This window comes from Meles meles, chromosome 18 (genome assembly GCF_922984935.1).
Source record: "Meles meles chromosome 18, mMelMel3.1 paternal haplotype, whole genome shotgun sequence".
NCBI lineage: Eukaryota > Metazoa > Chordata > Mammalia > Carnivora > Mustelidae > Meles > Meles meles.
In genome coordinates this window covers 62,571,070-62,586,626 of record NC_060083.1, presented here as the reverse complement: position 1 = coordinate 62,586,626, position 15,557 = coordinate 62,571,070, and the positions used below count along the sequence as shown (strand labels likewise).

Below are 15,557 nucleotides of genomic sequence, written 5' to 3'. Positions count from 1 at the left end.
GGGTCTCACGGTGCACAGAACTTCAGGCTGACAGGAACTGCAGCCAGCCCACCCCCACGGCACAAGAGAGAAGCTAAAGTTCTAAGTGGTCAGATGACTCGGTCAAGGTCACAGAGGTTGGCCATGATGCTGGCAGTCAGCCAACCTGAAAAGTCTCCCCGTTCTCTCCTCTCTCTCTTCAGAAGAGCCGGTGCACACCACTAACTACTGACGTGCTGGTCCCTACCGCCGCACCTGGTGCCGGCACGGAGACTCTCCCTCCTCCTGGCTAAGGTTCTGGAAGATTCTGAGAAGGGCAGAAGCCCAGCAAGCAGGGCTCTGCCGACCTGGTGTCGCCTCTACTCACGGAAGATGAGCACAGGTGAGCCCTTGTGAAACAATTCCTCTGTGATGTCACGCCTCCCCGGAAAAGCCTGCAGTGAGCTGCCACCCGGAGAATGTGAAAGTAAGCACGACTGACTCGTGTTGTTGGGGCGCAGGCCAGGGGCAGGGCTGGCTGGGAGGGGCCGAGAGACGGGGCTGGACTTGGGGGCCGCCGCTGAGACTGTTGCTCGACCGGTAATGGGTCAGCCTGGGAAAAGCTGTCCACCTCCGCACCGGGATCTGCACACCTTCCCACACGTCCGCCATCCTTCAAAACTAAGGGCACCTGCGTGGTTCGGCCAGCGAAGCGTCGGACGTCGGCTCAGGTCATGATCTGGGATGCAGCTCTGTGCCGGGCTCCTGGCTCCTCCGAGAGTCTGTTTGTCTCTGCCTCTGGCCTTCCCCCGCTCGTGCTCTTTCTCTCTCTGTCTCTCAAGTAAATAAAATCTTTAAGACAATGAAACTTAAAAGCCTGCGGCGCTCACTGCTCGAGCACGCGGGCACACTTTGCCGCTCGTACGTGCGCTAGCGGACTTGCTGACCGCGTTCGCACTGCGTCCTGCATCAAGTACGGATCTCTCCGTCTGGCGTTCAAGGACTCTGCCCCTAATTAGCTGTGCAACCTTGAGCAGCTAATTTCGATGGAGAAAATTATCATGGCAAAGGCCCACTTTGAAATCAGAAGTGGTTTGTTGTGGCTCTGAACCGTATCAGCCATAACGCCCACACGGATTTTACCATTAGGAGGGCACGGAGAGGGAGGCACTTCCCCCGGCTGAGGCAGGGCGGAGCAGGGAGCCCCGGCAGTGAGGTTCTGGCTCGTGGCCGGATGTGGCCCTCCCGGTGCCTGTGGGTGCCAGGACAGGGGCCTCCCCCCGGCTACCGGCTGCACAGCCAGAAAATAGATGGGGTTCCTGCGTCGTCTATCTCCGCACCAGCACCAGGAGCCAGGAGGATCTGCCACGGAGGGGACGGCTGGGATGCCGGCTGGAAGGTACAGGCCCCGCGGCTCACACAAGGCTCTCTGCATCCGGGGGGAGGCCCCCAGCCGTTCCACACGCCTCCTCCGGGGGACTCAGAGATGCCCCCGGCCTGACCGGACCGAGAAAACAGGGTCTCCACGTCAGGCCCGGCGGGCACCAGGCCGCGGCAGTAGGTGCGCGGCAGCGGGTGCCCCGACGCCGACGCTGGGGGGCTGTGCCTGTGCTGCCAGAGCCCCACCCCCACAGCCGGGGCCCTTCTCCTCCTCGAGGTCTTGGCCCTCGCCTCCCCTGCAAAGCCCCTCTCTCCACCCGACCTGTCGTGAACCGTCCACCCGCAGCATTTTCTGAGCTCCCGGGCTGCCCAGGGTGGCGCCAGCCCCGCGCCCCGGCCCTGTCGGTCAGGCTCTTGCAAACAACGAGCGGCGCCTGCTTCCTTCTGTGCCTGCGCGGAAGGTCCCCTGCGAACACCTGTGGCCGACCTGTGGGGACGCCGCCCCAAGTTTGCTGCAACGATCGGAGGACGAGGCCCGGGGCAGGGCTCCGGCAACCCGAGGACGTGCAAGGACGGTCACGCCTCTGTGGCTCTGCACCGCGTCCCTCGGTGCCCCCGTGTATTGGGGTGGGGGGGGCAGAAAAGGCTTTCCTCTGAGGACAAAGGGGAAAATGCAGCCAGATGCCTCCCAAATCTTTCCTTAGGATTCCAGAATTTCCCAGCACCTGCCCACCTCCAGCCCTCTCACCTCTGATGACACACGCTCCCGTCACGGAGCACATGAACACCCTCTGAGCTACATGAGTCGCCCCCGCTCGCAGGCAGCTCACCCGCACCCGCTTCCAAACAGATATGTCTCCAAGAGGTACGGGTACGCGCTGTTCCTCAGCACGAGGCTTTTTAGGATCACGCTGCAGCATCTACTGCCGGGCCGTAAAACAGAACAGCCTCTCCCTGCTTCTCTGACAACAGCTGAGAGTCGCTTCCATGAAATAAAACAGCATCTTATTATCGGGCAGAGTGGAGGGGCCGGTGTGGGGAAAGAGGTGTCGACCGCCAGCCGTGCGGGGCTCCGGACGCCCGAGCCTGCCCTGCGCCAGGGGGCGGCGGGGGAGGCCGCCGGGGAGCCCATGCACTTGGCAGCGGCGCGGCAAACCGGCTCCTTGTGCGTCCCAGCAGCGGCTGCTGTCACCATCGGAACACCTAAGGGGCCACTTCCCGAACTCGGCCAGGCCCGGGCTCGGAGTCTCCCCTGTGTGTGCTGGCCGTGCGCACCTGGGGCCACCAGAACAGACTGGAAGGCGAGTCGGCCCCTGGCCCCCTTGTCAAGCTACCCACACCACGGCCCTGAGCTCAGAGCAGCTTCCGCTAGCACAGACCGTCTCTGGTGCTTTGATGTGTGTGCATCTGCGGGCAGAGAGCCGTCATCCCGCAAACCCCCGACCCCGGCACAGAGACGCCCCCACACACACAGGCCTGCAGGGAAGCGCGGGCGACTCCGCGGTCACCTGACACAGGGACCGTCTGCTTAAGACAGGAGCGCCCAGCACTCTGCTCTCAGATGTCCGCTACAGCCCTCGGGCCACGGAGCAGACGCCCCCGGGCCGGCGCAGGGCAGCACGGACGCAGGACGCGGACCCCCTCGCTCCTGAGCCAGCGCACGGGGGCGGAAGCGAAGCGGCCGCAGGAAGCAAAGCGGTTCCCAAACGGCCGGGGGTCGGCACCGAGCCACGTCGCCCTGCCTGTGACCGCTGTCCCCAGCCGAGAGGTGGGTGCCGTCGCCACGCCGCTGCCGGACAAGGACCTGCTGAACAGCTGAGAGGAGGGAGGTGAGGGTCCCGACGGACGCAAACCCTTCGGACTCCGTCTGACGGCACAAAGCCAGAGAGGGACCAGCGCGTGGGGACGGCTGCCTTCACAGCAGGAGCGCCCTTGACGCGACACAGCTGCCTCGGCCCCTGCAGGGGGTCTCCCTTGCGACCCCTTCCCCAGCCATGACACACCTGGACGTTCACATCCTGAAAAAGGCAGAACTAACCCATCCTTGGGCCCAGGTGGCCTCACCGCGCCAGCCGAGCCGTTCCACGGCCTTCACCGCCTGAAGCCCTGGTCCAGCACCTCTCGCCCCCCACACTCAGGGCCCTGGCTCTGCTGCTCTTCCTCTGGGCACTGCTGGTTGTGGGCCGGCGACCTCCCCAGGCCCCTTCCCCGACCACTTCCGCCTCTAGCTGTCCCCTGGACGCTGTCCCCTTTCTAGCTGTCCCCTGGACGCTGGAAACAGCTCCGCTCCCAACACCCGGAAGCGCCGGCCCTGCTAAATGCAACCCCACCATCTCCGCAGCTGGGCCCCAGCTCTCGGGCCCGGCGGCTGCTCTCATCACGCCCGAAACCTACAGCACTTGTTCAAAATGTCACCCCTCTGCTACGGGAGCCCGGAGCACGGGGCCGCGGCCGGGCGGGCAGCCGCTCGGGGATGATGGGCTCGGAGCCCATCCACGAGCTGGGAAGCAGCATCTCCGTGGAGGGCCTGGGGACCTGGCAGGGAGGAGGACAGACACCAGCGGGGGACCGGCAGGATACCAGAGTCTGACGGGGGTGCAGACAGCAGGGAGAAGCCGCCTCACACGAGAAACCATATCAAGACTGTCAGAGGAGGGAGATACAAACACGGAAAAGTCCTGCCGGGCTGGAAAGGAGACGGTTCTTAACCTGCACCCACAGTACAGAAATACAGACGTGAACGTGGGTGCACACACACGCATCAGGGAGAGAGGGAGCAACGAGGCACTGGTTCCCACGAGGACACCAGCACCCAGATCCCAGTTTCTAAATATGGAACTGGGCTCCTGGGAAGCGTGCTCTGTGCCCGGACGGGGCGGAAAGCAGCAGCCGGAAGTCAGGACTACTCGACAGCACGAGACAAGGGCCACACGAGCCAGTGGAGACAGGGCTGCCTGGCAACTGGGCACATCGTGACGAGCAACGGCACAGCAGACTATAACCCACCGAGTGAAAAAGGAAACCATGAGTTCGCGCCGAACGCGCTCAACGTCAGGCAAGGACACCCACACAGCTGCGCCCTCTTCTCCAAACCAGTCTGACTTGCAAAGGGGGAGGGGGGCGCGCAGAGCAGGGTTCCAGCAGCACCGCTTCATCGAGTGGTAAGCAAGTCAGCTGCATCACCAGTAGCAGGACAAACGTCCTGTGTGCCACCCGACACAGGCCATGGAGGAAGGCAGAGCTCTCCTGTGACACTCCGCTACTCCTCAGGAAACAAAAGGAACAACAGGGCACTCCGCCAGACCCAGCCTGTGATCCTCTGGGTGTCACGGTCATGGGCGTCAAGGAAAGACCGACAACCTGGTCTGGTTTGGAGGGACTAAACCCAGGGCATCGCGTGGCGCTGAGCCAGGTCCCTGTGCCACAAACAGCATCCTGGGACCAGGGACACACCTGAAGGCGCCCCGGTGCCCCCTGGTGGTGACGGCCACGCTGGGGTGACGGTTGCGGAAATCACAGTAACTCACAGGGGTGGACGGCCACTGCAGGAGCTGACGCACGTACGGAACAGGGAAAAAGCTCCTTAGCTCTGTGCTGGCGAGTTTGGGATTGGTTTTTTTGGGGTTTTTTTGTTTTTTTTCAAAATAAAAACTAAAATCTGTACTGCTAGACACCACCGCAAATGTGCCGAATCCAGCGTCCAGGAGTCTTCCTTCTCCTATCCCACACCGTCAAGACCACGGTCAGAAGGGCCAGCACCATTCACTTTCGAAATAGAGGGCAAACGCGAATTTCTGAACTTAGAAAAGGTGTACGTCCTTTTGAATTCAAAATCCACTGCAATTAGTACAGAGTAGATTACACTGCTAATTGGCAGAGTAATTTTAAAAACATGGTAGAAAAAATCTATTCACCTCCGCTCCACAGGGACCCTGCTTCCTCCCTCTCTCTCTGCCTGCCTCTCTGCCTTGTTGTGATCTCTGTCAAATTAAAAAAAAATTTTTTTTTAATTTATTCATTTCCTGGACTTTTCAAGGCAAGGAGGAAATAAGCAATTCCTTTCATTTTCATGAGCATTGTCCCATAAACACCCATCGAAGACACTGGGAGATACGAGGGAGGGCTCTTTTGATTTCCTGGAGGGGAGCAGAGAGCAAAAGCCCAGAGAATCGCATGGAAGCCGAGGGTCCTCACCGGGAAGGTACACTCCATCTCCAGACACCTCGACCCACAGGATCCCAGAGGATTCACGCATCTCTGGGAGCACACCCTGGGATCCGGGTTGAGGAGCATTGTTCTAGAAACCGAAGGTAAGAGTACTTCAAGAGGGAGAAAACAGGACACAAGTAGTAAAATCCAGCTTTCACAAGGGGTAAATGAAGCGGAAACAGTCAGTGGCGGCTAATAAGAAGTCAATTTCACCGGCATAGACACCGGGATGTGGCAGAAAGCCAAGAAGGTCTCTGGGGAAATCAGCCACGGGAGCAGCTCTCTGTCACTGCGTGTGGGGGACAAGAGGCCTGGGCTGCAGGTGGGGAGGCTGTGAGACAGAGACGGTCACCCTAAAACCCCAGAGACAGTGAGACTGGCAAGCAAAGTGAGAAAAACAATACCGTTTCCAATTCAGACTAGAATATAGGCTTCCGCGCCCCCTCAACCCCGTCCCATCCAAAATAGAGTGTTCCTCCCACACCTCTAGTAAGCCAATCGCCACTTCCTGCCAGCAAAACCCTCTGGGGGTTCTTCCAGTGAGCAAAAACAGGCTCTAATGGAGGTCTTTTCCTTAAATCCAAGTCCCACAGGGCTGGCCTTCACATAGCAGAGGAAATAATGTCCTTTGCAATTTTTGTTTTTTAAAGCAGATGAAGGGAATTTCTGCTTTTGCTGAGGGATGGAGAAAGCTGGAGGGGCGAGGGTGCTGTTGTCCCCAGTCCCACCAAGAACTAAACGATCCACAAAAGAAACAGTAAAAACCCCACACTTCACTGTTAAATTGCGCCGAAGTTTAGAGAGAAAATAATACCCAATTCACTACAAACTCTTCCGTGAAACAAACAACGGGACTACTTCTCAACGCATTTAAATGAGGGCATCATTGTCCTGCTTAGAAACCGAACAAACACATTGCAAGAAAAGAAAACCACAAACCAATACCACTCATAAACACAGTTGGAAGTATTCCTTAACAAATTATTAGCCATCGAATCCAGCAATATATTAAAAAGATAACGCCAGGCATTCAAGGTTGGCTTAACACCCAAGACTCCATGAGCGTCATTCACAAACGAGATCTCGTTTGTCATCAACACTAGACGGGAAAGCCCGGTGATATGTCAGAGGTGTTGAGAAAGCACTTCGTAAGAATCGGCCTTCCTTTTTTTTTTTAAGGTTTTATTTATTTATCCGAGAGAGATAGAGAGAGAGCACAAGTAGGCAGCACGGCAGGCAGAGGGGGAAGGAGAAGCAGGCCCCCCGCTGAGCAGGGAGCCCGATGCGGGGCTCAATCCCAGGACCTGCGGATCATAACCTGAGCCGAAGGCAGCCGCTTAACCCACTGAGCCACCCAGGTGTCCCTCGGCATTGATTCTTGATGAAAAAACTTCCAGCAGACTAAGAAACATCCTGCTGAATGGTGACAGCCGAATGTTCATCCCTCCCGCGACACCAAGCTGGGAAGCACTGGGCAGGCCTTCCTCGGGGAGAACCAGGTCTCCTTGCAGTGCACACACGAAACAGCCTCTCCGTTTTTAAAAAAAGTATACAAAGCTTCTACCACGTGCAAATTTAAAGGAGAAAATGCTATAATCCAATAATCATTACTTCCTAATTTTCCCTGAAGCACTTCGTACAGGACAACTCATACCTTAAAGGTTCTAAAAGTTCAAAAAGAAATGAAACTCTCTGATTCACGAAAACCAGGGCTGGCCAGCAGTGCGCTCAATTAGCAGGGGACGGGGGGACGGGGGGGTTTCGGGCAAGCCCCCCCCAGCCCAGAGCCCACAGGGGCCCTCGCCCCAGCCCGCGGAGGAGGAAGGAGCCACACCTACCGATCCAGCACTCCAAACGTGCACAGGGGGTGGTCTTCACCACATCGGGAGGGTCCACGCCGACATTCAGGCATAAAACCAAGGCCACACTGACCGTCTTCATCTGGAAATACAACAGAAACAAAGTTATTTCAATATGCATCCCACTGACATACCCTTCCAGCTCAGAGATGCTCCTAGAACATATGAAGCCCTGCCCCCATCACGGGCCTCTGCAGCTGTCCCCGGCCACCCCCGAGGTCCTGCCCGAGTAGCTTCCTTCCTAGAGGGGTTTCGGAGCAACGAGGGCAGGCGGGAAGAGGTCCACAGCGGGAGAGGCCTCCGCAGGCTCCCTTACAGTACATGTCCAGAAACAGAATTCCTTCACTGAAAAACAGGAAAGCAGTTGCTACATTCTGCCAAAGTCCTTTGCAAAAACTTTGCACAAACTTACACTCTGACCAGGTTACACTACTCTCATTATTTAAGTCATTCTGATTTGGGGAGAGAGAAATTCTCATACTCATCTCTTAGCATTCTTTCGGTATTAGTAACACTGGAACTTCTCCCAATGTGTGGTCACGATTTGTGACTTTCTGTTTTGTGGATTTCCTACTCGTGTCTACACCACTGCACTGGCACTACTGACTATTCCCAATTGACTTCGTGTACTCTTTACATATGAGCGGCTCCATCCACATTATTTGTTGAGAATATTGCCCTAGTCTGGCATTTGCCATCCAATTCATTTCCTACCTCTGGACGTACCAAGCCTTGGTCTATCATCTGACGCAGCTTCCTGAAGATCTGACCTGCTCCTTCGCCCTCGGCCCAGCATGCAGAATGTCAGCCCTCCTGCCCCAGCTGCTCAAGCCAGAAACCTGCAGCTCGTCCTTCAAACGTCTACTGAGCACCTACTAGGTGCTCATCACTATTTTCAGTGGTGAGGATACATCCATAAATCCCAGCAGAGGGTGGTAGGGGGTGTCACTTGGTGCAAGGGCTCCAAGCTGGTTACCAGCCCTGACCCCCACCCTGATCCCTGTTCTTGAAGAGCAGAGACCACCCCTCACTCCCCACCCTGCCTGCTTCGTCCAGCCTCTTAACTGCCTCCTGGGCCTGTCCCCTTCGCTATCTTTGCTCCCAGCCACAGCCAAGTCCACGCCAGCTCTGGGCTGCAGCAGCTTCCCCGGCCGCCCCGTCCCCAGGGCAGGCTCCACGATACAGCAGGCACATGCCTTCACACGCACCTGCTCTCTGCCCTGCTCTGTCCGTCCCAAACCTTCAACACCCCCATCTGAACTGCTCAGTGCACCCAGATCTTGAGAACCCAATTCCTGCTGAGCACGCCGCCCTCCTGCCACGGCCCCACCCTCAGTGGCTCCACGTCCTCTGCCCACTTGGCATGAGCCGGGGTGTGACCTGGAAGCCTGCCCTCCCACTCCAGCAACCCAGACTCTCCCTGCAGTCTCTGTGCAGACAGCCATGTCTCCAGGACGCTTGTCCCCATAGCCCAGTGGGGGCCGTGCCACCCAGCACCGTGCTCTCCTGCTGGCAGGGTCCTTGGACCTGGGCTCCCGAGACCAGAGCTGACCCCCATGGACGCCAACACCCAGCACATGCCCGGGGCCCGGGACGTCCCGCTCAGCGAGGGTGAACGTGGATTTCTTGGGTGTTTTAACGTATTTTACGTTTAACCCTTCAAGCCATGTAGATGTTGCTGTGCTATATGACACACAGGAGGAACAGTGTCTGAAAACACCAGCCAGTCACACCAATCCCCTGTAAAATAATCCCCAAACTCCCAGGTTTGTAGGACGCCTGTGGCATATATAAATTCCCAGATAAAACGAACTCTACTTCGGGCGAACCGCATGTGTCCCGCCGTCCCATCCTTGTACTGGCACCACACTGATTTCAGTTCTCTTTACAACACTCCACAAGGCTTGGGAGGGAAGGTTTCCTTTCTCACAATCTTTCTTAAAGTTTTACTTAGCTGTGTTTATATTCATCCCTTTTCTTCCCAAATTAATCAGTTAGTTATTCAATTTTTTAATCCCACAGAGACTTTGACTAAAGTTGCATTAAACTGCATATTGGTAACACTGAGCATCTTAAATTGTCTTCTCTGATCCGAGAATTCCACCTGTGAGAATCTGTCAGACAAAAATACCAAAAAATATATTAAAGGGGAAGTCTGTGTGTAAAGATTTTCTTCACAGCATTTCTTACACGAAGAACAAGTAGAAATGACCTAAATTTTAAGCAGATAAGGGAATGTTCAAGCATGCCACTATATTCTCTTAACAGAATGACACTTAAATTCTTATAATGTTAAGTGAACAAAAATTGATTCAAAAACACCTAAAAAAATCGTACTAAACATATAAATTAATTTTGGCAAGAAGTGACAACCTCCTAATATTCGATATTTCTATACAGGAACACAGTGTGTTTCTCCATTTATTCAAATCTGCTTTTGTCAGTACCGTTTTCTTAGTTTTCTTCACCAAGAAGTCCCGCTCATGTCTTTCAGGGTTATCCCTGGACACGTCGCAGACGTTTGGGGCAAGTGGGCTTCTAGACGTGTGTTTTCCCCATCGTGGTTTCTCGGGATACGCGCTAACGCCTCCGTTGGTCACCTTATTAAATTCCTCATTAAATGTAATTACTTCTTGGTGACCCTCCACAGGGCCCGTAAGCTGACAAAGAAACCGCTACGAATCATGAGTCGGCCTCGTCCCTTCCAACGGCTCGTGCCTCTCTACCTGCTTCAGGTGTGGGCGCTGCCCACCACTTCCAGAATACGGTTGCCAACACCTACAGAACATGGCAACGGTGAGCTTCGCCCTGGTTTTAATGAGACGTCATGAGTGTGTCTTCACGGAGAATGCGGCGGGGACAGGAGACACACATATCACCACCTTCCCAAAGCTCGTGCTGGCGCCTTTCACCGACGAAAGACCTCCGAGTGCGAGTACTGACGCACCTGTTCCCGACAACCGAAATCCAAAGGGGGTTTTTGCTTTTACGAGACAAGGCAAAAGGCAAGAAGCGGAAAGGCGAGTGGAGCTGGCTGTGCAGCCGGCGGCCGCGGAGGCAGTGCACCTGCCCCGGGGGCCACGCACGGCATCTCGCGTCCCGAGATGGGCTCTGGGCCGCGTCTGAGAGCATCGGGGTTTCACCTCCGTTACTGTGTGCATTAGCAAGACGTGTCCCTAAGGTCTCAGGAGAGCCCGAGAGGCCATTTCTGGGGTGTAGGGATGCTCAAAAATGCTCTCCCACGTGAATGAATGTTCCTGTGCTTTCTGCCATTTCGGCTCAGGAGAGGTTTCATGGGAGCGCACGGTTTTCGGAGAGCAGGGAACCGGCATAATCTTGATCGCATCAAGAAAAGAAAAGAAAAGATGTTCAAAACAGAATTTCAAGTGTGTGGGGGGAGAGCATTCAGTCTTAAAACATACGCATTTCTTAGTGATAAGTCGCTTTCTAAAGGAGCCGCACGCCTGCTGCCAGAGGCGGCCGAAAGGAAGACACTGTGGACACGGGCCAGAATCTTCTCGTTATGAACCATAAAACACAAATGGTCCTTCACGGTCAGGAGAAAGGGCAGAAAATCAATCAGAGAACAGCAATGGCTACTGCTTTTCTTCGTCATTTTCCAATATTTCAGTGATCAGTATCGATGGTCCCGCACCGCTGACCTGCCGTCTTAACGGCAAACTGGGCCTTTGAGCAGAAGCTGCTCCAAACCGGGAGCCCCGCGGAAACCTCTCTGTGGCCTTCCTACAGCCGTGGTGAGTCATACTGACAGCTGCCCCGCGACGTCTTTCAAGTGAGGGGTCTGTCCTGCGCTCTGGAACCAGGGAGTGTCGGGAGGCGGTCACCCTTGCCCCGCAGCGAGCTCCAAGCCGCTTCGCTCCGTCACCCCTGGGCCTGCTGGAAGGGATGCCCGCTCCGAGAAAACATCCACCTCTACAGGTCAGGTCTCATTTCCAAAAACATAGTCTGCCCCACCGGAGCTTAGCGGCTGTCCGTAGTCTTACTGGGTCCTCCATCTGCGAGGGGATCAGGCTCCGGAACTGCCAGGGTCCTCCACTGGGCCCAGCCAAGGGAGCGACACGCAGCTACGTGATGGGACGCCAACCCCACGGGGCCTCAGGTCCAGGTCGGCGCCTCCGAGTAGCGGGCCTGGCAGCCGCCCCAGCCAGCCCTGGCCCCTGGGAAGGAAGGGGGCACCCCGCTTCGGGGAATGCGTGCTCAGTGAGCCCCCACGCTCCCCCCACTTGTGCCTCAGGGATTCAGGGCAGGCCCAGGGCTAGGTCACCTCTGACCATTTCTGAGCAACCGCCTCTAGCTACACTCACCCCCAACGGGCAGAGGGCCGAGAGACCTGAGCCCTCCGGCCACTGTAGTCCTTTCCTAAAGGGCCCGGAGCCCGGTGCTCATGTCTCCACCTGCTTTTTGGCGAAGCTGCTTTCTCCTCGAAACCTCCCTGGGGTCGGGGAGGTGGCGCAGGACGAGTAGGGCATCCGCACCGCGCCCGCCAGTCCCAGGCACGGCGCCCGCCCGCCCCGGGCACGGTCCCACCATCTTCCTCCTCAGCCGAGGCTCCAGACACATCCCCTTCCTCCAGCCGCTACAAATGCACTTCCTAAAGCTTAAACAACAATTCTCGGTCAAATCATTTCTGATCTAATTACAAAATTATTATGTCAGAAAGTCTCTAAGGGCTTAGACAGAAATATTAATGGAAGCCCAATGATCACCCTTCCATCCCACGAGATGCTAAAGGGCCCCATGCCCCCAGGCCAGTCACCAAGCACAGTCTTCGTTAGTGACTAGACGTACCTGCAGCCACTCTGCAGGTGAGCAACGGGACAACATGGCCCTCAGACTGTGAAATCCGCTCCCCTCCACTGGGGAAGACACGGAAGGAGAGAATTGGACTTGTCCTTGCTCATACAACACACACCTGACCCTACTTCCTAAGTGATGACTTTTTAAGGAAACAAAAGAGATCAAGAATATTCGGACACACGGATTAGAAGAACATATCTGGCAGAACCGATTTAATTCCACCAGCAGGAAACACTATCCTTAAGCCAATTGAACACGTCTTGTGCCCCCTGCAAATCTCAGTAGTGTTGGCCTGATCCCAAACACGGTAATGTTTAAAATTCTTAGCTAGACTCTAAAGTGCCTTTTTGGTGTTTTATTTTCATTTCTCATTCCAAAAGTTCCAGATTAATGTTTTTTAATAATACAGTCATAGCATTAAGAGAACGTAAGGGCCATGAAATTTAATGTACCGAAAACTGCATAATGGTATATAAAATAACCATTTTGGACTTTAAAACATTTCTTCTTCAGTGCAATGTAATTGAAGATGACAGTTATGTCCCTCGAGGTTAATTCTGAACTTGAAAGAGTTTCATCTCAAGAAGCTATAAAAATTAAGTGGTCATGGAAAATGTGACCTTCGTCATGTCGTTAGTTCCGATCGCTCCTGAACTAGAGCCTAACCCTGGAAGCGAGAGGCAGGTACAGACGACCTCTCAGGGCCTGGCGGGCTTCTCCAATCCTCGTGTTCTAGTCCAGGCTTGGGCCCTCCAGCCATACCACAAGCAGCCCTACAGGCACGGAACAAGCCGCCCTACGATTCTGGGCTCCACCGTACCTTGGCTGGGAGGTGGGAGAGACCGGGAGCAGGGGCCGGCCCTCCTGAAAAGCCTGGCCAGCGCCCGGTCATACAGTCCTCCGGCACCGGGTCTGTTTTAAAATTCAAAGTTTTTCAAATTTACAAAAGGATAATATGGTACATGACTCAAATCTCATAGAAGACTCCCAAAAGGAAATGCATACATTCCATATTCAAAACCACTAAACTCTCCACAGAGAAATGCACAGATACCCATTCCCCGCAGGACAGACTGTTAACCAGGTCGCATGCAACTCTCACAAGACAAGAGGGGAACACCTTGCCAGTGTTCAGAGCTCTCTGAGTTCAGAACCGCAGACCGACCGCCAACCCGACCTGTCCCCAAGCACGTGGCACCTCACTGATTAAAAATACATTCACCTGCCACCATTCAAAGAGTTCAAAACGGAATCACAGGGATTCCTTTGTTTTCTCCTACTTGACTGATCTGATAAACCACGTATATTTTATTTTTAAGATTTTATTTATTTATCTGAGAGAGAGCATGAGAGAGAGCATGAGAAGAAGGAGGGTCAGAGGGAGAAGCAGGCAGGGAGCCCGATGCGGGACTCAATCCCGGGACTCCAGGATCATGCCCTGAGCCAAAGGCCATCACTTAACCCACTAAGCCACCAGGCGCCCGACCACATGTATTTTAAAAGATACAGCTCATCAAGCAGCAGAGTCAACCCTAAATACAACAAATTCGAAGCCTACACACATGACACGCGAGCTGCATGCAGGATGAGGAGTGTGTCAAAGCGGCCCGTCACTGCCTTCTGCTCCCCACACGGTGAACCTGACTCACGAGCAGGTGTAATGGGAAAGAAACAGGAAGCAAGGCTGGGGGCTGCCCCATCATCCACTACCCCCTGCCTGTCTGAGGCAAAGCCACCCAATTCCCAGCAGTGCTCGTTAAGATTCAGAGCATCAAGCAAAAACTTTGAGCAGAGTGGAAGCTACACAAATGCATAATTTATAAAGGAAGTCAGAAACTAGAACATACAGCAAACAGAGCAGATACACCATGGGGCGGGGATGGGGTGGGGGGGGTGTCAAGTTGAGAAAAAGGAAAAACAGGTTTGCCTCCTTACTCCCCTCCCAAAGACTGCTAGAGAGACGTGAACAGTAAACCTCGCCAGGAGCACTTCAAATGGAATATCCTCCACCCAGCCCTGCAGCCTGGCACAGATCTCGACAGCAGCCACCGCAGGAACCTGGCGATCCCCCATCTGCATATTCCTTTGTTCATTTCCGCGGAGCCGGAGCCAGCGAGCCAGCGAGGCTCCTGAATTTATGAGTCCGTCCCCTACCTTCAGCCAGAAGCCTCATTTAGGTTTCAGCTCTCTTTTTTGAGGCTAAATTTTCTCTATAGTTCCCTGCATTTAAAATCTGCCTTCACTCCTGTAAGGCGGCTAATGAAAAGGGAAGAGACAACAGGTAACTTTTCAACGTGGAAAATCACAGTCGTGTTCCCAGCCCTCCTCTCCACCCTGCATGCCACGGCGCCCTTTCTCACCTCTCCCAGCCCCCAGCCACCCGGGACTCTGGGTGCGCACGCACTTCCTACGTCCCAGGCCCTGGGGCAATTCCGGTCCCTAAGAATCTAATTAAAGAGTTGCACACAAAGTAGGTTTATTACAGAGACCGTAACTGCTTTAAAGAAACTGGAGAAATCCCTTCTTGCAGGAGCTCTACACTGAATCGTTCTGTGATGCCTCCCGAAACCGCCGTCTCGCTGATGCCACCTTGGCCAACCCGGACGTCTGTGCGGGCGTCCGTCAGGGACACACCCCACCCTCCTCTGAGAAGCCACCTTCTCCCAGTAGGCGGAGGGAGGGATGCCTTTTCTTATAACACCATATGGGGTTAAAGTTTAAAAAGAAAATCCAAGTAATTACCAGTCTCCTTACCTAAAAAGTGAAAATAAAACTACTTTGTCACAGAGAACAGGAAGATACAGTCGCTTACAAATTAACTCTAAATAATTCAACAACGTAAAATCCAAATGTGCTAAACTTCAATGCTGTTAGAGCCCCGGGTCAGGCAGGCTTGCAGGGCAGAACTCAACGGCAGACGCGAAATGATGCCATCTCCTCCACGATGGAACGTGACAGGGCCTTTGGAGATGCATTTTCCGGGGCGCCTGGCCGACTCGGTCGGTGAGGCGTGCAACTCCGGGTCTCGGCTCAGGTCATGATCTCAGGGTTCTGAGGTCGAGCCCCACACTGGGCTCCAGGCTCGGCAGGGGGTCTGCTTGGGATTCTCTCTCCCTCTGCCCCTCCCCCCAAAATAAATAAATCTTAAAAAAATATATACTTTCAGGCCACCCACGTCTGTTAGTGGCCTCCACTGGTAAACAGGTAAACTTTACAGTATATGAATTCTATCTCAATAGAGCTGTTAAAAAGATGTATTTTTAAGGACTGCTAAGCGGCACAGAGGCACCCAAACAGAAGTCGGGTGGAAAGAGGAAGGCACAAAACGGCATC

The 15,557-nt window shown here is 54.7% G+C and overlaps 1 protein-coding gene across 2 annotated transcripts in view; it reads right to left on the bottom strand.

Moving 5' to 3' along the window:
- Positions 1–15,557, bottom strand: part of RPTOR (regulatory associated protein of MTOR complex 1) — a 307,922-nt gene that overhangs the window by 232,807 nt on the left and 59,558 nt on the right. For both annotated transcript variants that reach the window (XM_045984016.1, XM_045984017.1), the window contains exon 2: positions 7,386–7,488. In XM_045984016.1, the coding sequence (XP_045839972.1) occupies positions 7,386–7,488 (103 nt within the window). The remainder of the gene's footprint in view (positions 1–7,385; positions 7,489–15,557) is intronic.